Below are 26152 nucleotides of genomic sequence, written 5' to 3'. Positions count from 1 at the left end.
GTTGGTAGAGCCATGCTATCTAACAGCTGTAGGGGAGATCCTTCCTTGCCTCTTCTAGCTTTTGGTGTTCGCCGGCAACCCTTGGCATTCTTTGGCTTGTAGTCACATGGCTGTCTTCTCCCCTTGCGTCTTCATGTTTTTTTCTCTCTGTGTGTTTCTGTGTTCACAAGACGTTCTCTTCTCTTACAAAGACACCAGTCAGATTGGATTAAAAGCCCACCCTACTAATGTAGACTTTTTTAAAAAATTAATTAATTTATTTGTTTATTTTTGGCTGCGTTGGGTCTTTGTTGCTGCACGTGGGCTTCCTCTACTTGTGGCAAGCGGGGGCTACTCTTTGTTTTGGTGTGCGGGCTTCTCACTGAGGTGGCTTCTCTTGTTGGGAGCACGGGTTTTAGGCACACAGGCTTCAGTCGTTGTGGCTTGCGGGCTCTAGAGCGCAGGCTCAGTAGTTGTCATGCACCGGCTTAGCTGCTCCGCGGCATGTGGGATCTTCCCAGACCAGGGCTCGAACCCATGTCCCCTGCATTGGCAGGTGGATTCTTAACCACTGCGCCACCAGGGAAGCCCTAATGTATGACATTTTAGCTAATTTGCAATGACCCTATTTCCAAGTAAGGTCACCTTCTGAGACACTGGGGATCAGGACTTAAGCATATCTTTTTTGGGGACACAATCCAACTCATAATAACAACAAATATCTACTTAAAACTATTCTCACAGCTTATTCTTACACAAAATTATTTAATTTGATCATACTTACTCATCACACTTGAATCCAAAATTAAATTTGTCTATTTTTTGTAAGCAGTTTCACTTAAAAAAAGAAAAAAGAAGAAATACTAACCCTCTCTGAAGTTATTCAAAAGCACATGCTATCTATTCTTGAAGATAAATTCCAAAGAGGAGTATCAAAAATATTTTTATCTTGGCAATATCATTAGAATATAGGCAGAGCCCCCAAAGAATGGTGTTGCGGCCCCTTACTCATTTTGATAAGTACCTTCTGGTGAGTTTGGGGAATGGTCACTGTCTTTATTTGTCTCTGAGAGGAACCTAGAAAAAGGTCAGAAGAAAATCTCAGTGGAGTGATCTCTTCAGCTGCTCACATCCCAAGAGCTTCTTAACTGATCTGCTTCCCAGTGGTTACTTTGAATATCTTGTATATGTCCCACTGTTTCTCTCTCATATCTATCATCTATCTATCTATCTATCTATCTATCTATCTATCTATCTATCTATTATCTATCTATCTATCTATCATCAACCCATCATCTATGTTTCTGTCCAATCTATTTAACTTTTTAATTACATAAATAAATCACGTTTACTGTAGAACAGTGTCTGTGGGTGGGTCGGGGGTGTACTTTTGCTCCCTAGGGGACTTTTGGCAATGTCTGGAGACATTTTGGTTGTCACAATTGGGAGATGCTACTGGCATCTAGTGGGTAGAGGCCAGGGATGCTGCTAAACATCCTACAAGATGCAGGACAGCCTCCACAATAAAGAATTGTCTGGCCCCGAATGTCAGTGGTGCTAAGGTTAAGACATCCTTTGTAGAAAAATAGAAACTTTGAAGAAACAAATGTAAAAATAATTTCCACTGGGGATTTCTACAATTAACATTTTGGCCAAATTCTTCCAGACTTTTTTTTTTTAATGCACAAAAATACATTTGGAAATAATTACAGATGTGTGAAGAAAGAAATGTGATTATCATATACATAGTTTTGTAATCGTTTTTCACTTAGTAATATTATTCCATGTCAGTGGTTTTATATCTGTCACATCATTTTTCTCATTAAAAAATAAGCTTTTAAAAAACAAAAGTATTACATTCACGTGGTTAAAAATGAGAATTGCAAAAGTGTGTAAAGTAAAAAAGTTCTTCCATAGTGGTTATGTACAATTTAGTATATGTGAATTCTTTAAACACCACACATTGGATTGTGCAATAACACTGTTGTGTACTCTGCTTTCATTGCTTAATAATGCATCTTAGGACAATTTCCATATCCACACATATAGATCCATCCCATTCTTTATACTGCTGCATAGTATGACCTATAACGTGGGTGGGCCTCATCCAATCAGTTGAAGGCCTGAATAACACAAAAGACTGACCTCTCTCAAGGAAGAAGGAATTCTGCCAAAAGACGGCCTTTGAACTTGAACTACAACATTGGCTCTTCCCTGAGTCTCCAGGCTGCCAGCCCACTTTCCAGATTTTGGACTTGCCAGCTCCATAATTGCATGAATAATTCCTTGAAATAAATCTCTCTCTCTCTGTACAAACACACACACACACACACACACACACACACATATTCTATTAGTTCTATTTCTCTGGAGAACCCTAAGACATCAGGCTTCTGGCCTCAACAACACTAGAACTGATGGAAAGTTTAAATTACATTGCCCCCCACCCCACATATAATATGTTAAGGAAGGGAGAAGTAGAAGAATATCTTGATCAATTCTCCAAGAGTAAACAGGGTGGGAGAGGATTTTCCTGTTGAGCTTTGGTGCAGAGTCGACCCAATCTATAGTTGGCAAAGAAAGACCTCTCTAGAAGGAACATTACTGCGGAGGTGAGGCAAATATCTCCTGTTTACAGTGGTCTAATCAGAGGGGGTGTGTTAGTCTCCTGTCGCTGCTATAACAAACCACCACACATTTAATGGCTTAAAACAACACTAGTTTTTATCTCACAGTTCTGTTGGTCAGAAGTCTCAGCTGGGCTCAGCAGGGTCCTCTGCTTAGGGTCTCATAAGACTGAAATCAGGGTATTGGCCAGCTGCATTCTTATTGGGTGGCTCTGGGAAGAATCTGCTTCCAGCCTCATTCAGGGTGTGGGCAGAATGCAGCTCCTTGTGGAGAGGGGCCAACCAGCAGTTCCTAATCCAGGGGCGTAAGGTTTCAGTGACTACTTAGATGAATACTAAGTCCTAGACGTCTGCAGTAGAGCCTTGTAGGTATCTTTCACCACACACTGTCCTGTCCACTTCGAAATGTGTCAAGAGGGTCGATCTCCTGAGAAGGGTTCTCATCCCAAGAGAGTGATCGATAGATAGACTGATAGATAGGTAGATCGATTGATCAATGGATCGATTTAGGGGGAAGAAACAAAGATGGGCGAACGGGAGAGGAGGTGCAACCTCACCCTCCCAACCTCCACCCAAGTCGTCGTTGCAAGGCTGAGGTCCCCATGTCCTCACTGGCTGTCAGCTGGAGGTGGTTCTCAGCTTCCAGATGACACCTGCATTCCTTGGCTTGTGGCTCTTTCTCTATCTTCAAAGCCAACAGTGGTGTGTTGAGTCTTTCTCAAGTTCCAAATCTCTCTGGCTTCCTCTTCTGCTTTCAAGGGCTCATGTAACCACATTGGGTCCACCTGGATAATCCAGGATAATCTCCCTATTTTAAGGTCAGTTGATTAATCACCTTAATTACATCTACAAATTCCCTTTTGCCTTGTAAGGCAAAATAATTGAGGTTGTGACATTAGAGCGTAAAGTTCATGGGAGCCAAAATTCTGCCTACTTCAGTGACCATGGAGATGGTTTTCCCAGACCAGAGGACAGGCCTGGTCCAAAAGTGTGTTCAGACCTCACTTCCTGGGATACGGAGAACTGCTTATAAATTTCAATGCACAATTTTCCCAACTTGGAGGGCTCAAGGGCTGCAGTCTCTGGTCCTTCCTCTGCTTGTAGCAATTTCTGCAAGAAGCGGGCTTCTTCCTGGTGCAGGGCCTGGGACAGGCTGGGTGTGATGGCATCAGAGAACTCATGCCTCCTGGACCCCTTGCGGGTGCCATTGCCTTTTCCCTGTGTTGTGATCCCCAGGATCATGCTAACGACATGGCTCAAACTTGCAAAGTGCACAAGACACTTAATGCATTTGGCATAAGGAGTTTATATCTGGCATTCTTTTTTCTGGTAGGATACCTTTTTGCCCAAAATGTCAGAGACAGAGTCGTATTTCAGAAGGCTCACTGCTGTGTAAGTCAATGAGGGCCATGGCTCGGAGCCTCTACATGGTAAACAGTGGCAGAGGAAAAGAGTAGGGATGACTGGGAGAGATCCAGCCCAAGGGAGAAGCCAGAGAAACCAATAAGGGCGATGGTAGAGGCCTGCAGATGGGCTTATGGAGTGTTTAGCAGAAGAAAGTTGAATGGGAGCAAGAGAGGCTGAGGTTGAAGGGAGGCATGGAGGAGCTGGGAAGGAGTGAACCACCCTGGGGAAGGAGAGACAGAGGGAAGGAAAGAAAGCCAAGAAAAAGCTGGAGAGAAAGAGGAAATGAGAAATGTAAGAGGGGGAGGTAGAAGAGTTTCCGGAGGTGAAAGGAAAATTTGCTTCACATGAATATGATACAGAACACGAAACTTTTCAACTTAAAACCCTACAACAAATTCCATCAATTTCATGTTAAAGCAAAGCCCTAAAATAGCCTCCCAGGCCCTCTGCCATCCATCTATCTGCCTCCTATCTGAGGCCATCTCACCAGCTCCCCTTCCCACTGCCCACCAGCCGCATCAGTCTTCACCGCGGGGCCTTTACACCGAAGCCCCGCGTGTTCACATCGCTTATTTGCTCGCTTCCCTCTGGGCTCCGCTCAGATGTTACCTTAACAGGAATGCTAGCCTGTACATTCTGTGAAACAGCCGAAGCTCCTTGACCTCCTCTTACTTCCCGTTTCCCTTACTTTCCTTTATTTTTCTCTACTTAGCACCACTTGACATGCTGATTGTTTTTATTTATTTTCTGCCTCTTCCCACTTGAATGTAAGCTCTGTGATTTTTATGTGTTTGTTTTTGTCTGCTGCTGCATCCCAGTGACTAGGAATGTGGAAAACTGTATTTTTCCATAAGATGTTACTCACTTAATTTAAGACATTAGAGTTTGATGCTCATGATTATGATAATAATAATGACCAGCTAACACTTGCATGGCATTTAATGGTTAAGGTGTGTGCTGCTAGATAGCATTAACTTGGTCTTTGCCCAGGGCACCTAGAAGCAGGTAAATCCTGCTACCAGACCACTGACACCTTCATCCTTCATGAGATCCCCACATGGGGTCCATGCCCAAGGAACAATGGGAGAGGAAACCAAGTCCCACTTTACTGTTGATGGGACTCAAACCCCGATCCCCAAAGCAGAATCTGAGAGGTCGGGCTGAACCACACATAGAAATCCTTGTTCATTAATTGTCAGGCTTTAAATTGAAGAATAAGATGACATAGCACAGTTCCCTACCTCTTCCCTTCTCCACTGCCCTCCCCCCGCCCTCTGCCTCAGCAAGGGCCCTGACCACCAACCAGTGCCCCAAAAGGGGAATCACATGTAACCATTCTTTGGCTGCATTGAAGGAAGGGGCAGCAGGGAGTCAGGTAATTTGGTCTGATCTGAGGCAGCAAGACATGGGGATATTGGCTAGGGTTCTTTTGAATGAAAATGATAGAAATCCAATTCAAAGCTCATATGTGGGAGAAACCTCCAGGAAAAGTAACTCAAAGTGAAGTCTCACAATGCTGGCTTATTTGCATCTTCAACAAAGAACAAAAACCTGCAGAGAAATGACAGGACAGAGGAAAGCAGTTTCAGGCTTCCCAGGGCGGCAAACTGAAAAGGTAAACATATGGGAGGCAGCTGATAGTGTAAGGTTTGTTTGCAGATTCCTCTCGTGCTGATAAGAGTGTGTCTCCAGCATAGGGAGAACTTACATCCCGTCTTCAGGCAGAAAAGCGGAGGGTGGAGAGAGATTTTTCTGTGTTTGCTGCTTTTTTTTTTGTTTTGTTTTGTTAAATGAGTAAATGAAAAATTTATTTTCACAGCTGTGTAATATTTCATTGTGTACCTTAATTTATTTATCTGTTCTCCTGACCATGGACATTTGTGTTGTTTATAGCTTTTGCTATTAAGACCAATGTTGCTAAAAATATTATTGTACATATTGGCTCTTCACATGTGCAAGAGGTTCTTTTGGCTATATACCTAGGCATAGAATTCTAACAAGGATATGCCAATATTCAACTTTACAAGTTGTTTCTCAAACTCCGCTATTGTCATCCTTCCTAATGCTTGCCAAAGGAATGCATGTAAAGAGTGACGTAGTGGATTATAAAATTGATTGTTGGTTTGCCTTCAGCTCAAACTAATTTTTATGGCAAAGAGGCATATTTGGGGGACAGAGTCTGGTTTCCTTCACCTGTCTCTGGGGTAACCTGAACTAGTTCGGGACCATGGGTTCCCCTACTCCCTGCAAAACCTCTTACGACGAAAGCAGGTCTTAGAATGAATCTAGGGCAGTCACAGAAGTACAGGGAGGGGGCGCTGTAGACTGGTTGGATGACTTTGGGTTTTACCCTGAGCAAGGTAGCAATGCCTGGAGGATTTTAAGCAAAGCAGTGACAACATCTGACTCACCCTCTAAAGGATCATTCTAGTTCCAGGAGGAGATGTTAAATAGGCAATGGATATTCAAACAAGCTCAGGTGGGAGATCTGGCTAGGTGATACATTTGAAAATCATTAGCTCAGAGATGGTATCAAAAGCTGTGAGGCTGGATGAGATCTCTGAGGAATAATTAGGAAAGAGACCAAGTCCAAGAACTGAGCCATGGGGTATATCCTCATTCAGAGGCCAGGGAGATGGAGAGGAACCAGCAAGAGCCTAGGAAAAAGCAGTCCTGGAGGAAGTCCAGGAGAGGGTCAAGTCCCAGAAGCCAAGAGCAAGTGTAAGAGGGAGGGAGTGGCTGGTTTTTTGGTTTTTTCAAACGCTTCCAGATTAGGGATGAAAGTTGACTGTTGGATTCAGCAGCGTAAAGTTGGCTCATGACCTTGACAAGAGCCATGTTAGCAAGTGACGGGAGTAAGAGCCCTACTGCATTGGTTCAAGAGAGAAGGGAGAAGAGGAACTGGAGAAAGTGAATAGACACCTCTCTTTGGAGCATTTTGTTGTAAAGGCAAAGAGAGAAATTGGGCAGTGGCTGGAGAGGCTAATGGGACAGGAAAAGGTGTTTTTAGGATGAGAGAAATAATAGTGTGTTTCTCTGCTGCTGGGAAAGACCCAGTATAGTGGAAAACCTAATGATGCAGTAGGGTGAGGGTAGAATTGCAGAAGAGATGCCCTTGAGTAGGTAAGAAGGAATGGGGTCCAGTGTGCCAGTGGGAGGTGTAGCCTTAGCCGGGGCACAAGTGAATCATCCTTGGTAATTTTCTAGGCAAGATAGTAGAGTATTACATATGACAGTCCCATGTAGACACTATAACATGTGCCAAAAAGGAACCAAAGATGTATCAGAGCCGTTCGCTCCATGGATGACTCCACTGTGTCTAGATGATTTTGCATGTGAAAATTTAAGTCACAGTTCAAGTGTTCCCTCCTAACAGAAGCTTTCTCAACTCCCACAGCCTATCAAATCACTCTACCTTATTTTCCTCAGAGTGCTCATTCACCATCTGAAAATAGCTTGTTAATCAATTAATTAATTCTTTGATTTTCATCTCCTAGAACATGTGCTCTGCAAGGGTTATGACCTTGATGGTTTTGCTCATTGCTGTATTCTAAAAAATAGTGGTTGGCCAATGGTATACTGGTAAACCAACTCTCTGAGGAAAAAAAAAAAAATCCAGAAAACCAAAAACAACAAAAGTCTGATTTGCAGCATTTGCCTATGGTACAAATATTCCCACCATGGCCAGTTTCAAGCTACCAACATGACATCACGGGATGCGGAGTTGGGAAGAGATGCGCACATTGGCTTTCACCAGCTGGTACAAGCCAGCTGTACTGCAACTGGCACATAGGTGGTGCTCAATAAATACTGGCTCGTTATTCCATAAAAGGTAGGTCTCTGGATATTCTTGGAAGGTTTATATTTTTCCTGCTGCCTTTTAATCTTCTGTCTTTGCTCTTTTTTCTCTTCCCTGGGCATTCTGTATGTCTCCTGCACTGCCTTGTTGAAAACCTCCCGTGATGCTGCTTGTACCAAAATTTACTGAAGGTTTGAGCAGCAGAGAGGAGTTTGGTCAGGTCCTGACCCTGGGAGCATCTTCCGGTGTGTCCCTCTGCGCAGGGCTCCAGCCTGCAGGGTTAAGGTTGGGTTCCTTTCTTCTCCATCACCTGCCTCTTTAGGAAGTTAATGTTTTCCTCCACTTCACCTCTCTTCAGGCCCACCAAACTAAGCTTAGAGCCCATCCTTCCATAGTTAAAACCTCATGAATATGTCCCCTCATCCTGAAGGACATCTTTCTACTCAGCATCTTCTAGCATCTTTGAGGATCAGAGTGCACAAAAAGAAACGCTGTGACTTTTCTTTTTATCCTGGGCAGGGTTAAATTTGTTGGCAGGGTTGCTACGCTGATTTCCATCCCCGCACTCCTCTCCAACAACCTGGCACATCTGAGAAGGCAAAAATGGCTTCTTTGAAGTTATTTTTTCTTCACTTTAAAAGGCTTTTTTTTTTTTACAAGAAGAAAGAGTGTGAATGGATAGAGAAAGACAATTGCTAAAGCAGTCCCTGGGGATCACATTGATTCTACAGTTTTCACTGCAAATGTCTGATGGTCTCTGGTCAACATGGCTGTCTGAGATCTTACCTGGAGGGTTCTCTTAACTCAAGACTTCAGAAAGACAACCAAAGAATTAATGGATATGGACAGCCCTAAGATGAACTTCTGACTCTTCTTCTTGAGTGAAAACTCTCCTGAGCAGGGGTCTGGAATTGTCCCTTCTCTGGTTCCACCTGGATTTCTCTTTGGTCCTGTTCCAGTTCAATTCTGCTCCGTGTGTCCTATGTGGATATTGTCCTGTCCTGTTCTGCCCTGTGTAGCTGCTTCCTTGTACTGGGGACTCTGTTACCTGATGGCAGGAGCGTCTCCGTCTCTGTACCTGCAGCTGCTGCAAATGAAATCAAATTCTTTTTCAACTGTGAGGGAGAGTGCTTTGTCCCAGTGCTCTCTGCAGAAAGACCTGTTGCCAGTTATTTATAGATTTGGAATTTTTTTTTTTTTCCTATTTGCATGGTTCTCTGCCTGCCTTTAGTATTCTCTGCTAGCTGCCTTTGCATTTCTCCGTTTTGTGAATTGTTAGCCTGGGTTGCCGCGGCAAGGGATTTGTAAGTGCGTTCTTTTCTTGGGACAGGTGTTCATTACACAACAGTATAAAGTCATTAAACTTCCTGTGTAACTCTCTTAAGCTTCCTCCCTAAGTTTAGGAGAACTTGGGTTTTATCATTTTAGAGTGAGCTATTAAAACCCCTTGACAACTTTATGAGCTGATTAAACACTCTTCAACTTTTCGTTTCTTCTCTAAAAAACAATGAAAATGGAAATAATGACAAAAAATAATTATTTATTGAGTACATACCACAGACCAGGAAGTCTACTCTTTTCACATATTTTAAAATTTAATTCTTAGAACAACCCTAGAATTATTCTTATTATTATATAAAGAAACAAACACATAGGAAGTAATGTGCCCTAGGTCACGGAAAGTAAATTACAGATCTAGAACTCAAACCCAGGTCTGGCTGACTCCAGTCTTTGCTTTTAAAACTTTTCACTGAATTTTGAGATCTGTCTCTTCCAAGGGCCATTGCAGCCAAATTATTTTCCGGGCTGGAGTGACAATGACAAAAGCCATGATCACCTTAGTGGTAAAGAAATTCAGTCAAGGGCTAGAATTGCCCAGTGGACAGAGAATTTCTACCTGTAGATCTCTTGTTCTGTAACAACTTTTATTTCATTGATTAGCTCCCACTGAGGTTGCTTCTTTAAAAAGTATTTACATGGAGGCCTAAGAGATAGCAGCATCATGGAAGGTATTTATTTATTTTAAATCATTTTTATAATTGAAGTGTAGTTAATTTACAATGTTGTGTTGTGTACAGCAAAGTGATTCAGATATACACATATATATGTATATATATATATATATATATATATTCTTTTTCAGATTTTTTTCCAATATAGGTTATTATAAGATATTGAATATAGTTCCCTGTGCTATGCAGTAGGTCCTTGTTGTTTATTTTATATATAGTAGTGTGTATCTGTTAATCCCAAACTCCTAATTTAACTCCCCACCCTGCTATCCCCTTTGGTAACCATAAGTTTGCTTCCTATGTCTGTGAGATGGACGGTACTTATTGCCCTGCATTAGATGGTCCACAATGACTAATGTAATGAAGTGTACTTGGGATCCATGATGATGAAGATGATGAAGAAGATGATGATGGTGATTTTTTTTTTTTAGGCTGGGTTTATTTCTTGACTCCAAAACCAAAGTGTTAGATCTTGGCCTTTTTTTCGAGTATGTTTTCATTCCTCTGGAAGGTACAAGGAGTTATCCTTCCTGGTTATACTCAGCTTATAATTAAAAGCTCCTTTTCTAAAATGGGACTATACTCCAGATGTACCTTCTTCTTTGGGAACTTGGTAGAAATGCAAATTCTTTGGCCTCCACCCCAGACCTCCTGAGTCAGAACCTCTGGATGTGGGGCTCAGCAATCTGTGTTTTAAGAAGCCCTGCAGGTGACTCTGGTGCTCAAGTTTGAGGACCGCTGGTGTAGACACTCACACTCGTCTTGCCCCACTTGTTCTCCTAGGCAACTTCAACCTCTCCCAACGCTTTGATGGCTTCAAATATCTTTAACCAAGATGTGCTTTCTGAGCTCTCAGCTCAATATATCTACCTGTCCACATGATGTCTCTATTTGGATATGTCACTGGGACCTCAAACTCAACATCTTAATAAACACTTATGCTTCAAGTTAAGTGGCATTTTCTCATTGGACTAGGTTTTTTTGGCCTGCCATCTCTGCCATTGCACTTTATTAGAATTCCTTTGTTTAAACTATGCCTTCTCTGCCACACCAGCGCTTGGCGAGGGCAGGGACTGGGTCTGCCTAGCGATGGCTCATTTAGGATCACGACTAATGTTTACTGAGTGATAAAAACTCTTATGTTCTCTATACCAGGGGTTATGGACTGAACTGAAATATTAGAACCCTAATCCCCAGTGTGGCTGTATTTGGATATAGGGCTGATAGGAGGCAATAAAAGTTAAATAAGGTCATAAGAGTGGGACCTTAATCTGACAGGACTAGTGGCCTTATAAGAAGAGGAAGAGACACCAGAGATCTCTCTTGCTTTCTCTCCACGTTTATACAGAGGGAAGACCATGTGAAGACACAGTGAGAAGGTGGCCGTCTACAAGCCAGGAAGAGAGCTCTCACCAGAAACCAAACTTGCTGGCACCTTGATCGTGGACTTCCAGCCTCTGAGACTGTGAGAAAATAAATGTCTGTTATTTAAGCCATCTAGTTGGTGACGTTTTGTTATGGCAGCCCCAGCAGAGGTTGGGTTGACAAACGACGGCCCATGTGCCAAATCCAGCCCACCACCTGTTTTTATAAATAAGGTTTTATTAGAACACAGTCATGCCATTCATTATGTGTTGTCTCTGGCTGTTTTTGTGTCATAACTGAGTAGTTGCTACAGAGACCTTCTGACCGGCATAGCCTAAAATATTTACTCTTTGGTCCTGTATAGAAAACATTTGCCCACCCTGATGTGTCTCCAGAAAGGCCAGATCCAGGTGCTGTTCTGTGCTATACTATGCTGAGCCCTCTAGGATGCCAGCCTGACTGTGGGGACTTCATGTGGTCCCATAGCTAGCATAAACACACCTGAGCAAAAAAACAGTGTTATGGGGGAAAAACAACCTATTAGCTCGGAATTTATAAACAGGCTTTGGCATTTATTTGAACAAAAGCGGCGGAAAATGTTTACAACCAGAGACTGGGGGCCATCATGCCCCAGTTCCTTAACACATCAACTTACACATTCTATTTCATACATTGTCAAGAAAAATGAAGAGATTACCTGGGCATTCTTTTAATGCAGTGCTGGCTATGCAAATTTGATTGACCTTTTATGGCCTTGAATATTTTATAACTCTAAGAGGTAGAAGTTAACTTGCAGAAAGCTATAATAACATAAATGATTCTTATCTGAAAGCTTCGTAAATAATTCTTATCCATAGTCATACAAATGAATTTTGTCTGGGAGAGATGCACTTGATTACTCTCTGGTAGAAAAGATGACCTCAGAGAGTTTATGTCCCAGTAGGATATTAACCAGTTTTGTATATATTAGCAAATTCATTTCAGCATTTCTTTGACATAAATCTCAGTTCTTCAAAATCTCTTTTGAACTAGTTTTAAACATTTTTCTGGTTCTCTCATTAATGAAATGGATTTAAGAAACCACTGACACGTGTTTGTTTTATATTTGTATGAGAGTTGCAAATTCTTTTGAAAATTATAACATGAATACAACCTATTCCCCCTTCCATGGGTTGCTTTGGGGTCAGCTGGGAAGGAAGAACCTCATGACATGCAGGTAAGAAAGATGAGAGCTAGAGACACTTAGCAACGGATGGGGCAGTGGAACATAGTCGACCACTATTAGCACTCTTCAAAAAGGTCATAAGGGAAGAGTAATGATAAACATCTGAAAGAGGTCACAGTACTTCTCCACTAAAACACTGAGGATTTGTAAAGCATTCTTAATACTTGTGCTGGGGAGAAACACATTGAGCATTTCTTTGTTACTTGGGATTTTAACTTCCAGGATTTGTGACGTGAAGTTCTTTTGCTTATGGAGGCTGTTTTCCTCTTCACAAGGCTGGGAAACACTTAACTCCAGGCATGTTGCTCCTGCTGCAGATGCTTGCTTGCCCTTGGCAGATGTTCTGTGTGGATATAATTTCCTGGGGCCAGAGCCATGATGCCACCTTAGTTACGGTTGTCAGTTTGAGAAGACCCATTCTGTGCTCTGTGTAGGACTCCTCATGAACATACAAAGATTTTCATTCTGTCTGCCAACCGCACGTTTCACAGAAAGAGTTTCCACTGGAACGTCACCTCTGGTATGGAGCCGCTTCTCCACCACCCATCACCTCCTGAACAATGGTCACATGCTGCACATTAACTCGTGCTAGACAGTACTTACGATGCTGCAGGGACGGAGCCCTCCCCAAGACGGTGTCCACTTACAACAACCCACTTCTCGTCTCCCCTTAAAAGATAACTGTCAGCTGTGGTTATGCTCACCTTAATACCCAGATTTTTCTTCTCTGTTCAAGCCACCATTGAGGCTCCTCTTGCAGGAAGCATTCACAGAGGAGAAAATCCATAGGGCAAGCCAATGGAAGTCAGCAGGCTCTGTGCCGAGGTGGAGGCTGTCCAGATGAATATCCAGGCACCATCTCACTGCTCTGGAACTTCAGGTACCCCCTGGTTCACTGTGTGAGTCCTCTGAAGGGCAGAGTGTTCCCAGCCTAAGGAGAAATCCAGAGGGCAGGGATGCCTTGTCCTTGAGGACTCCTAAGCCCAATGAAGGTCTCAGGGACCTAGGAAGATGGACAGCTCAGAAAGGGGGTGGAAAAGAGTCAAAGACACAGGGCATCCTCACTATTTGAACTAAGACTTCTCTGTCTAGGTCACAAATCACTTATGGGCCTATGAACTGCCAAACAAGAAAACCATTATTTCACTCCCTTTTATTTAGAAGGAAATAATATCACTTCTAACCTTGATTTTGAGCTCTTTGGTTAGAGGGTTAAGAAATGAATTCTACTTTTTCAGGAGAGACAACAGGATGAATTAGGAGAGGAAAAGGTTCAAGACATTTCTAAAGGGGACTGTGCAATAGCAACATTCAGCCACCAGAGGGCAGTGTAGACTTTCTGGAGGGTCTGGAGAGAGGAAAGGGGAACCGAGAGAAAGGACGGTAAAATGCAAATTTAAAGTTAAGTTTCGTCTGGTAAAATTAGAATTAAAAAAAAAAAGCAACAACAACACCCGGTAGTAGAGTCTTTACTTTCATTCTGCTCTTTGTGCTCCGGATGAAAACTGACACCGGCCGAAGGCTGCAGCAGATTCCTGGAGGACCCCAGGACATCAGGTCGCTGACTGGGGAGGGCTTGGGTGGGGGCTTAGGGAGAAGACGGTTGGGGGAGGGTGCTTCGGGAAAGTGAGTGGGTGGCTCCCAGCCGGGCTGAACTTGCGCCAGCAGCTGACTTCCAGTAAGGGAGCTTGTGCAAGAAGGAGAGCGAGCCCAGGGCTGGCGGGGGAGTCCCCGCCCCGTTTTCCATATCCGGTGTTTGCTGGAAGAAAACCGCTCCTGCCTGACCTTTTATTACCCAAGCGCTGCTTCAGTGGCGCATCCTGTGACGCAGGAAGGGACTGGGTCAGAACAGGGTTCCTTCCTTTAGGGAAGAACGAGGTGCAAGGGACAGGAATTCCTCCTCATCCTGCATTTCTTCACTTTTGTTTTCTGTTAAATCATGAAGTTTACCTGGTCACCTAGTTCACCCCAGGGTGTGGTGGAATTTAGGGAGAAGAGGAGCAGACCCCCTGGAAGGCTTGCTTAAAAGCGGACACCCAGTGCTTTCTGCCACTGCTTGTTTGTAGATAGTCGAAACCAACAGAATGAGAAGCTCAGATGTGGCTCTGAGAAGTTTCTGGTATTTGTCAGGACCTGAGTGACCTGTAAGATCTCACTCTCCACTCGGCTGAGAATTTGCCTCCCCGCCACCCCATTTACTTTTCTGTCCCCAAATATGCTCAGCTCCAGTGTCCTGGCTCTCCAGAGAGCACCAGATGACAACTTAGTTGGAATAATTAACACAAAGCTCCAGATTCAAATAATATGAGTCCCCTCCAGTTAGTATTTTTAAAATTGTGGTAAAGTGTATATAACAATATTTATCATTTTAATCATTTGTAAGTGGATAATTTAGTGATATTAAATACATTCACAATGTTGTGTAACCATCACCACTATATATTTCCAAAACTTTTTTGTCGTCCCCAACATAAACTTTGTACGCATTAAAAAGTAACTTCCTCATTCCCTGCACACACACCCCCTTCCGCAGTCCTGTACCCTGTATTCTACTTTTTGTTTCTATGAATTTGCCTATTCTCAGTTTCTCCTATAATTAGAATCATGCATTTGTCCTGTGTCTGGCTTATTAGCGTAATGTTTTCAAGGTCCATCCATATAACGGCATATACTAAAATTGTTATTCTTTTTTTTATGGCTGAATAATATTCCATTGTATGTATACACCACATTTATTTATCCACTCATCTGTTAGTGGACACGGGTTGTTTCCACTTTTTGGCTATTGTGAATAATGCTGCTATAAACATTGGTGTACAAATATCTGTTTGATTTCCTGCTTTCTTATGGATATATACCTAGGAGTGGAATTGCTAGGTTGTATGGTAGTTGCATGTTTAACTTTTTGAGGAGCTGCCCAGTTGTTTTCCCCAGCGGCCGTACCAGCAAAGCATGATGGTTCCAATTTCTCCACATCCTCACTAATACTTGTTGTTTTCTGTGTGTGTGTTTAAATTATTATTTTTATTATAGCCATTCTAGTAAATATGAAGTGATATCTCACTGTGGTTTTGATTTACATTTCCATAATGACTTATGATGTTGAACATCTTTTCATTTGCTTATTGGCCATTTGTGTATCTTGTTTGTTTGGAGAATGTCTACTCAAGTCTTTTGCCCATTTTTTAAAAATGGAAGTATAGCTGATTTACAATATTGTGTTAGTTTCAGGTGTACAGCAAAGTGATTCAGTTATATTATATATATATATATTTTTTTAAGATTGTTTTCCATTATAGGTTATTATAAGGTATTGAATATAGTTCCCTGTGTTATACAGTAAATCCTTGTTGCTTATCTGTTTTATGTACGGTAGTTTGTATCTGTTAATCCCAAACTCCTAATTTATCCCACCCTGGTCTTCCCATTCCCCTTTGGTAACCATAAGTTTGTTTCCTATGTCTGTGAATCTGTTTTTGTTTTGTATATAGATTCATTTGTATTATTTTTTGGATTCCACATATAAGTTATATAATATTTGTCTTTCTCTGTCTGACTTTCTTCACTTAGTATGACAGTCTCTAAGTCCATCCATGTTGCTGCAAATGGCAATATTTCATTCTTTTCTATGGCTGAGTAATATTCCATTGTATATATGTACCACGTCTTCTTAAACCAATCGTCTGTTGATACTTTGCCCATTTTTGAATTGAGTTGTTTGCAGACCTTCAGGAAGTCTTTACATATTCTGAATATTAATCCCGTATCAGATATATGGTTTCCAAATATTTTTCCCCATTCTGTAGGTTGTCTTTTCACTTTCTTTTTTTCTTCTAATTTTATTTTATTTAATTAATTTATTTAATTTTTAGTTACGTTTTGATTTTCTCTAAAAACTGACATATCATTGAGACTATACTGATGTTGACAGACCAGGGTTATAAATATATTTATGGGAAAAATTGTTGCATTAACTAAACAAGCTGTTGTACCAGGAACAGCCCCTGGGCATTTATATTCAACTTCTGCTGCATTTCCAAGGGCAGGCCACCCTGATATGGCATGCTCATGAAAAGTAAGTAGCATTGAATACTGGCAAGTCCCAATATAACCTCTGCAGAAATGTTATATGGAAGGCATTTCTTCTGGGACTAGTAAGAACTTGCTGTTATTTGCAGTAGCAGTTTTTCATTTTCACATTCATGTTACAGCTAAGCAATTTTACAATGATGCTACACATTCATGTTACAGCTAGGCACTTTTTGTGCCCTAAAAAGGAGGCAGACAGACTCATACCTCATCAGAACTTGGAACACGAGGAGAGTGTGTCATGATAACCTCTGGGAGATAAGGTGGTGAGTAGGAAATGGCCTTGTAGCAGCTGCTCAGAAGCTTCCCAGGCTCTCATGTTCTGAAAGGATCATAGGGCATTCTCAAGATTTAGATCAGCTACAGGCAAGTCTTGCCTATGTGGCCTATGTGGAAACATGCAAGGTCACCAGGATGCCATGGCAGAGTCATTCCCCAACAGAACCAAGAATTGTCAGAGGTGAGGAATGCTCCCATCAGCTGTACCAATTATGATTGTACAAACTGAAAGTTAGAAATGCTGTGCATCTACTATGGGCTTCCTGATGCCACTGGGTATGAGGCCAAAAAGGATGCTATCCAGTATTCAGTAAGGTAATCAGTGACCAGAATGTATGTCACTATATGTTTCTATAATAGGCAATAATCAGTAATAAAATACATTGGGAAAAAGATCACTTTCAAAATAACAAAAAAGTATTAAATACTTGAGAGTAAAATAAGAAATGACTAAGTCCTGTGTGGGGAGGAGAAAAGAAGAGAAAACTTTACTTAAGGACCTAATAAAAGATTCAAAGAAATGGAAGCACATAATATGATCCTTTATAGAAAGACCTGATATTTTCTTTTGCAAATTTCACCCCAAATTACTCAATAAGATAATCTGAAATTTAAAATTTTTATTCAGAAAAATAAATGAGCAGGAATGTCAGTAAAAAAAAGTTTGAAAAAGAAGTGTGTTATTCACAGCAACAGGCAGTTGGTCAGTGGGGCCACAGGCACAATATCCTGTAGCAGTGGAGACTGAAGGGGGAACTAGAAATGGGCTACATTATAAAAGAGCGGCTCAAACCGATTGCTGTTTGTACTTATTTCCTGGATGCCAAAAATGTTTTTGAAATCATTCTCAAATTCGGCCTCTAGTTGAAGTCCCAGATTGATGAATTTCCTTTTCTGAAAAAGCAAAGACAAAAACAGTAATAGCCATAGATTGCTAATGAGCTTAGACGCTCAATGTTTTGGTTAATCAGAGTTTTATTTTAGACTATCCCAAATGTTAAGTGAGAATTAATCCAGTTGAGGATAGTTTATGTTTCCTGATAGCTGGATCATTTCTCTTTATCTGGAGGACAGAGGAGCAAAAATGGCACTATACTGCAGTCTAATTCTTCATCAGAAATTTATTGATTAATTTAAAAAATTCTAGTTATTTGATTTTGAACACAGCCCGTATTCCTTGTGACACCATGATAGTACAGAAATGTCTAAGGCAAGTTCATGGTGCCATCCTTTATCCTTCATTCCCCACCCCTTGAGGTGATCCTTGTTAACTTTTTGATACAACACTAGGAAATTCGAATGCAAAGAAATCCAAGATTTTGAAATTTGAGAAATGTGATTTGGTATCTTCCTTTAGAGATGAGAAACATGAGTAGCCTTTAAAATGTGCTTCTAGCAGATGAGAGAATTGGCCTCACTTCTCTACGAGCACCAAGGCCATGAGGGTTCTGCCTATAAGAAAGTTTCCATGCTCTGCATCCGGAGTGCAGTACTGGAGCTGCTGGAAATAGGCAGATGCCCAGGTGTGGGGAGATCCCTGTCCACTCCTTCCTGAGGGCCCGGATGCTGGAGGGCAGTTACACAGCAACAAACCGCACATGGGCATACTCAGTGCCTCAGCATCCAGTCTCCCTAGGATGGTCCCCAAGTCTGGGCCAAGTAAGGATCTGAGCCTGGGCCAATGGCAGGGACTTCTGAGCCACACACAGTGCTGCCAGGTCCAGTAAAAAAATATAAAGCACTTCCATTTCCGGTGGAAAGGACTAGGTCTGCAATCCACTGTTATCTATGGGCAAATTGAGTATCTAGAAGGAGTAAATTCTGAGGTCCTAGGGTAATGTTTCCAATGATACCTCTGGTCTGTTATTATTTTCCACACCATAGTCCACAGGGCTTGGAGAATACCGCCAGAATTTTTACCTGTGTGGACTTGCCACATGATGAGGGAAATTGTAACGCTTACCTGATACAAGAAGATGAAAGGCAAAATGACTTAATTGAAAGAAAAATAGAAGCAGGGAGAACTGTTTACCTTGTAAAACGCCCTGTAGTTCTGGAAGATGAGACGCATGTCCTGCACAAACCCCTGTACTCGGTGATATATGTTCATCGTCAGATTTTTCTTGATTCTGTTCAACCACATGTGCTTCTCCAGGCCTTGCGATGTCTTTGTAGCATGTTGACAAAAGTGCCAAAGGGCATTAGCATGGTTCCAAGTCTACCTTCTACAGATTCCCACAGTTATGGACTGAGTGCTTGTGTCCCCCAAATTCATATGCTAAAATCCTCACCCCCACTGTGATGGTCTTAGGAGGTGGGACAATTGGCAGATAATTAGGTCATGAGGGTGGAGCCCTCATGGATAGGATTAGCACCCTTATAATAAAAGGACGCCAGAGACCTCTCTCCCTCCCTTTCCACCATGTGAGGACAAAAAGAGAAGTTGGCTGACTGCAACCTGGAAGAAAGCCCTCATTAGGACCTGACTGTGTTGGCACCCTGATCTCGGATTTCCAGCCTCCAGAACTGTGAGAAGTAAATTCCTGTTATTTAAGCCACCCAGTCTATGGTAGTTTGTTACAACCGCCTAAGCTTCTAAGGGCTGACTGAGCTGACTAAGATATTTATCAACAAGGCAAAGATAATGACAATGTGTACCCATTGGATTCATATCACAAATCCAACAAATGCCAGGTTGGGGTTTTATTGCTGTTACTTACATAATATGGTTTTGAGGCAAAAAAGGAGCTTTTTGGAGAGCAATAGACCTTTAAGAGGAGGAACTGGCATTTCTGCAAAAGATAGAGGAGATTTTAAGTGAAGAGCAGCTTGGAAAGAATGAGCTCTTACATATGCTCAGATAAATGCACAACTCTCCAACCTGCAGACCCCTGAAACAAACACGGAATGGGAATTTTCTGTGGCATATGAACTTTGGTGGCAGGTAATGTGATCAGAGCACAGCAAGTGACAGCAGTTTGCCTTGGGCACCATTCCTCCTGCCCCCTGCAAGATGGTGCTTCTTCTCTTGTGTAAACAGAAAGGAGGAGGCTTAGGTTTACATTTCAACTCACCAACTTCTCTTCAGGCAGCATCAGCTTCTTCAGGACCTCAGATTCCTGATGACATGGTTGGCTTTCTGGGCACCTTTCCTGAAGAACCCTTATCTTGCAGAAGATGCAGCTCCATGGGTCCCTGAGAGGTCGGATATAAGGTCAGCAAAGGCAGTTTCTCTGTGAATCAGCCATTGTTTCTATAGCTGATAAAGTCCTCTGTTCAGGAATGACTGGTAGTTTCCACCTGTACCCAACTTCTCTCTGACACCCCTCTGCACTAGAGCCCCATTTGGGCTCAACTGCCAAAGACAGCCCTCCCATCAATAACTGTAGAAGGCTAAGTGAGGTGCCACGGTGCGTAAGGACTCTCATTCACTTCAAAACTTAGGTTCTCACCTGAGCCACTGCGAGTTTGGTAATGAATTCTGCCTGCCCGAAACGAGAACGGGAAATTAGTACCTTAAGTACTGGAGTCTTGGGCCTCGATGAGACATCAACTCAGTAAAAATCAGGAAGCCAGCCCTTCTTCTCAACTTTGCTGAATAAGCACAGAGCATAAGCCATAGGCATCCTTTTTTCTGGCATTGTCATCTCTGTGTCTAGCATCTGTGATGCAGAAACTTCTTGGAAAGGAAATCTACCAACAGAGTGCCAGATATTTTCCATTTGCCCCTAGATCTCCACTACCAGGTTCTCTGTGCCGGGGAGCTCTCAATAATCTGAGACCTGGATACAACGATCCATCCTAGAGATGTCATTTAATCTCTCTCCTTGGCCACCGCAGTGCTTGCTCAAGGGGCAAGCATTACAGTGTCCACGGTGCAGGGGTCGGGACTCTACATGAGCTCAAAACGACGTGAGGCTTTCTGCCTCTGCAGATCGCCCAGCTGCAGAGGTTTATGCCGACTCCTGCAGTGACACATTCTCTGGGACCTACATAGGAGCAGATGAATTACACCAGACTCCTCCCATTATGGAGGGGCAATGCTCTATCCTCATAGGAACAGACATAATCCTGCTAGAGATCACCCTCCTTGGCCACAGCAATTCTACCACTTCTAGAATGCCTTGTCAATCTACGTGTCATCTCACGTATCATCACCTCTGACCAAAGATACACTTTACAACAAAGGAAATGCAGCAGTGGACTCATACCCGCAGAATTCAGGGATCTTATCATGTACCCTGTGATGCAGGGTCAGGTGGCTTGATAGACTGCCGTGATCACCTTCTGAAGGCTCATCACAGTCCCAGCTTTGTCAGCTTTGTGATGTTCCCATAGCAGGTGGTATATGTTTTAAACCAGCAGCTAACGTATGGCATCATCACTCCATCAAAGTGCATGGGTCTGGGAACCACCTGAGGGAGGTGGGGGTTACTTCTCTGTCTATTATACCTAATCACCACTTGAAGAGTTTTCTTCTCATTAATCTACCACTGCCAGCACTGTTAAACAGCTCTGTTCTTATTTCTGGATCCTGATACTTAAGGACCCTTCTTCTGAATCAAGACACATACAACCAGAGAAAACTGCAGGCTGAGTGTGCATGGTGGGAGGAGCTGTACCACAAGAAGGAAGGGCAGGAGGGGGCCAGGTCTCACTAACCTGTCAGCACCTTTAGGTGGGATGTGGCATTTCTCATGAAAGAACCTTGAACAAGTATGACAGGAGAACAGCGCAGTCTTTCTACGGCATACCTCACATTCATTTGAGTTTTCTGGCTAGAAGGGGAGATAATGTAGACATCACTGGGATCAGTGAGACCCTAGATAGTCAACACATTGGTACTCTAGAACACCCAGCATTTGCTTGTACCAACGTGATACTTGTAAACCTTTCTTCTCAAAATAGTAAGGAACAATACTGAGTGGAGATTTCAGAAGAAGACATGCTGGTTTGCAGTGAAGCTCAGGAGGAAGTGGCTGTGTGTTAGACCTTTAAAGTTTTCTTTATAAAGACAGAGATTCTGACACAGGAAGGCTTGGAACAACAACAAAATAGGATCAATTAAAGATAATCTGAGAAATTTATTATTCTGCAGGCAAAACCTAACTCTGGAATACAGTGTCTTATCTAGTTGTCTACCATACATCATCTAAATTGCCTCATTGAAGAGTGATTTACTGATAATTTAATATGACAGAATAAACTTCTGAGATATCACTGCATCCCATTTTCTTGGCCATAAGTTCTCCATGAGTTGAAGGGCCTGGGGAGGAGTTTCTGGACTATGGCTTTTGTGCCTAGAGGGCCCCTGAGCCTGCGACAGTGCCTCTGGTTGGAAAGACCATGGGCACAGATAACCCGGTGGATGCCAGGGATCACACAGCTCTTTGGCTCTGGGAGCCTAGGGGAAGCTGTCCTATGACTTAGCTTGGCAAGTAAGGTGTGGAGGTGCCATCTCTCAATGGCTAGGGAGTGTGGTAACGGCATCCACTGGAGTTGAAGGCCAATGCTTTACCCTAATTTTCTGATCCTGTGGAAACCTGGTGCTTTGTCCTGTATAAGGAAGATGGAGGGGGCCACAAAACTGATTGGTGCTGGATTTTTCATCAATCTCAATATGTGGGACCTTTAGCCAGATTTTATTTCATTTAGTGAAGTTAAAAATTTGACAGTGTTTGCATCTAAGTATTGTGGAGTAACAAACACACGTTGAAACAACAGAATTTATAGACCAAAATAAGAATTGGTCAAGGAATGAGCCCATTGGTGGGCAAGCGGAATTACATTTTTTCCTTTTCTTTTTGGTGATAATCTATGTGGCAATAACATGTGAATCCCTATATACTACAATTTCTATGTATGAGGGTCGTGTGTCTGTGCTGGAGAAATGGCCAGAGGATGGGCACCTGTCCCCTCTCCTGGGCCACCTGAGTGGAAAGAGAACCATGTGGTGGGGAAACATTTCATCCAATGGGTAGCAGCTCTTCATCTAGATGAAGCTATCCTTTCTACACCATGGGCTGGAAGAAGGAATTCACATCCTTGTGTGACAATCTACGTACAAAACAATGCATAGACTTGGGGACTGGTCCACCCAGTGATGGTTAGCTGGGATTTTGGTGGGTGGTGAGGAAATGGGGAGGTGGCAGGGAGTGCCATTCCACCTCTTCCTTCTAGAAACACTCTTTATGCTTTGTTCCATGACACTCCATTCTCTTAGATTTTTTTCTAACACTTTGCTTCTTTTTTTTCAGCTTCCTCACTTGGAATGTTGGAATTCTGTAGGGCTCTGTCCCATGTTCCCTGCTCATTTTACTCTCCTAGATGACCACGACTACCCCCGTGACCACACCTACCACATTTGTCCCTAGGCTTTAAGATCTGTGTCTCTGGTCTCTTTTTGAGTCCCTGAGCATCCAAACTCTACTTTCCGTCATCTCCAATTAGATGTCTATCATCATGTCTAAAACCCATATTGCCCCCAAACCACAGTCCTTGACTTCCTGTCTTGAATCTGCTCCTCTTTTAGTGCCCCCCTCATCTCACTAAGCACCCCACCATCCACCCAGGAGCCTGGAAGTGAACACGGATTCCTCCCTTTCCTCATCCCAGACATCCAACCTATCACCAGTCCTGCTGATGTCATTTTTAAATATCTCATCTCATTCTCAGTGCTTCTGTGAGGTCCATTGCTTACAAGAATGCAGAGCCCCTACTTATAATACAATATTATGAGCCAAAGCAAAATGTCCTGCTATTTCCAAATCATACCAGTCAGAATATCATCCCTGAGCCCAGTGAGCTGAGGTGAATTGGAACACACCTCAATTTGTAAATTCTTTTCATCTATAAATTCAATGTAAGAAGAAGAGACACAAAATTCACACATGGGAGGAAATTCTAGGCTGTAAGCTGTGTCTTGTCTATGTGCTCCCTTTCAGTAGGAGAGCTTGAGCAATGGCCTGTTAGGGACATCCTTGGGGACATCCCCACATAGGCTTGAGTGGCCCTGGCATGGGGTCATGTAACCGCTTTTCCTTTTTCTCATCCTCATGGATGCTGACCACTATTTTTAGGCTACTGGCTCAGAGTTTCTTATGCCATTTGGTGCTGAGAGGACACAAATGGCAGAAGACAAGGGGCTGGGAAAGGAAGAGATGCTCTGGAGAGACCCTCTGAGAACTGAGGTGGTCACACCTTAATAGCTGTAAGCCCAGAGGGAACGGAGAGAGGGCGCCTGTGATAAAGGGTGGGAGACGGCCAACTCAATTGATTAACCCAGACTGAATTACCCTTGACTCGCTAGGACTGGGCAGAAACATTTGGTCTTAATGAACAGAGCAAATAGCATCTCTTTCTTCAGAAAACCCAGTGGATGCAGAGGTTAGTTACTGAGTCTTTAGCATAAATTCAATTGAGCTGGTAGCCCCAGAAACCAGCTTTGTGAAGACCTCAACTTCCTGGTTTGACTGAGATGACCAAGGTCACTGCTGTCGGAGGTCAGGAAAATGGAAGTTTTTCTATTTCCTTTTTTCACCTCACATGTTCTCTCTCACACCCAGTCTTGGAGAGGAAGACATCAACTATCTGACTGCCTTCCCTGAAATCCACACAGCATAGAAACCACTGGTCCATGAACTTCACATGCTACTTTGAAGGAGAGAGAATTTGCCTTCATAGATGGAACTGCAGTCTGCAAAGCCCCTCTGTTGGGGCCAAAGGCCCCTACACAAAGGAAAGAACTTTCCAGGTCAGCAGCCTCTCCCACAGGGCACATCTGCTTCCCAATCACTCTATTCTCTAAAGGGTCATCTCCATAAAGGAAATAAAATTTCCCTTGAAAAAGGACTTAGCATAAGTGTGTGTGCATGTGAAGGAGAGGTTTTGTTTTTTTGCTTTACCAGGTGACATATGGCTATATATCCATTCCAAAGGGGGACTCTACATTAGGTCTATATTAAGTTAGCTAGAGTGACCATGAGGTGTTTCCATTTTGCTCAATTCTTATTTCATTAAAGCTAGAACCCAGAAAAACCAATGAAAATAAAATCAGTGTTGCAAAAGCAATAGTCATTAAATGTACTTTTTTGTGCCTTTCAAAATCATGCTTTTCCAGCTCCAACTTCATCTTTTATGTCTAATTTTAAGACAGCATGCCCTCTGTAATGGCCTATATGGGAAAAGAATCTAAAAAAAAAGAGTGTATATATGCATGTGTATAACTGATTAACTTTGCTGTACACCTGAAACTAACACAACATTGTAAATCAACTATACTCCAAAAAAAAAAAAAAAAGACAGTACAGTAAGAGTTCCATTCCAAGAGTGCCTTTGTAAGTCCAGCAAAGTTAGCCTAGATACCCAACTAACACAATCGGCTATATAGTACTGTACTGTAATAGGTTTATAATGCTTTTCACACAAATAGTACATAAAAAACAAACACAAAAAGTAAAGAAAACATTTTTAAGCTTACAGTATAGTACCTTGAAAAGTACAGTAGTACAGTACAACAGCTGGCATACAGGGGCTGGCATCGAGTGAACAGGCAAGAAGAGTTATTGACTGGAGGAGGGAGAGGAGGTGGGAGATGGTAGAGCTGAAGGGTCGTCAGCAATAGGAGGCGGATGGCAAGCTGCAATTTCACTCATGCCTGACGTTGATGGCACAGGTTCTGGTTCCTTGCTGGATTCAATTCTATCTACCCTCTTGAGAAAACAATCCAGTGATGTTTGTGTCGTAGCTCTTTTTTTCTCATCATAGATGACACGGTAGCACTGGATTACATTCTGAATGGCTGCTGCAACCTTCACGTACCGTTCTACATTCGGGTCCTGCGCCTCAAAAACTAACAGTGCCTCCTCAAATAAAGAAAATCCCCTTGCCATTTCCTATGTCGTGAATCTCTTCGGTTCTTCAGTTACTTCTTCTTCCTCTTGTCTCTCTCTGTCCTTCCTCTGGGCCTTCAATTCCTGGCTCTTCTTGGCAGTACCAGCTACATCATCGCTGCTTTTACACTTGCTTTTGGACATCCTGAGCTTGAAATAAAGACACTGTACTACTGTACTCTATACAGTACTGTACAATAAAGTACACAAAAGCACAACCGCTTGTAGAGGATGCACGCACGTGACAATGTACACCAGACATGGGAACTAACTTACGTGATTGGACATGAGAACGCACGTTCGCATTTTTGAAAGCTCACAACTTGAAGGTTCATATGTTGGGGACTTACTGTATGCCATTCACATATTTTTCTAAAACAAATGTACAAGGTCAGTTCTGCCTCATTATCTATTTTTAAGGATTACCCCTGCACCTCTATCTCAAATATTTTAATGCTCAAAGAAATCCTGGCCTCACA

The 26152-nt window shown here is 42.6% G+C and overlaps 1 protein-coding gene across 6 annotated transcripts in view; it reads right to left on the bottom strand.

The window, feature by feature from the left end:
* Window positions 1–17387: 17387 nt before the first annotated feature.
* LOC133090029 (nuclear body protein SP140-like protein) overlaps window positions 17388–26152 on the bottom strand; it is a 91368-nt gene continuing 82603 nt past the window's right edge. For 4 of the 6 annotated variants that reach the window (XM_061188282.1, XM_061188291.1, XM_061188312.1 and 1 more), the window contains 5 exons: window positions 21445–21560; window positions 19857–19977; window positions 19503–19574; window positions 18815–18949; window positions 17388–17676 (listed from right to left, as the gene is read on the bottom strand). In XM_061188282.1, the coding sequence (XP_061044265.1) occupies window positions 17539–17676; window positions 18815–18949; window positions 19503–19574; window positions 19857–19977; window positions 21445–21560 (582 nt within the window). In that variant the 3' untranslated portion in view covers window positions 17388–17538. Of the gene's footprint in view, window positions 17677–18814; window positions 18950–19502; window positions 19575–19856; window positions 19978–21444; window positions 21561–25268; window positions 25824–26152 lie in introns of those variants that run through there. The other 2 variants (XM_061188305.1, XM_061188322.1) reach the window with 2 other exon arrangements.

Source organism: Eubalaena glacialis, chromosome 1, assembly GCF_028564815.1.
Source record: "Eubalaena glacialis isolate mEubGla1 chromosome 1, mEubGla1.1.hap2.+ XY, whole genome shotgun sequence".
NCBI classification, from domain to species: Eukaryota; Metazoa; Chordata; class Mammalia; order Artiodactyla; family Balaenidae; genus Eubalaena; species Eubalaena glacialis.
The sequence above is the reverse complement of the archived record's forward strand: the minus strand, read 5'-3'. Positions and strand labels throughout refer to the sequence as shown.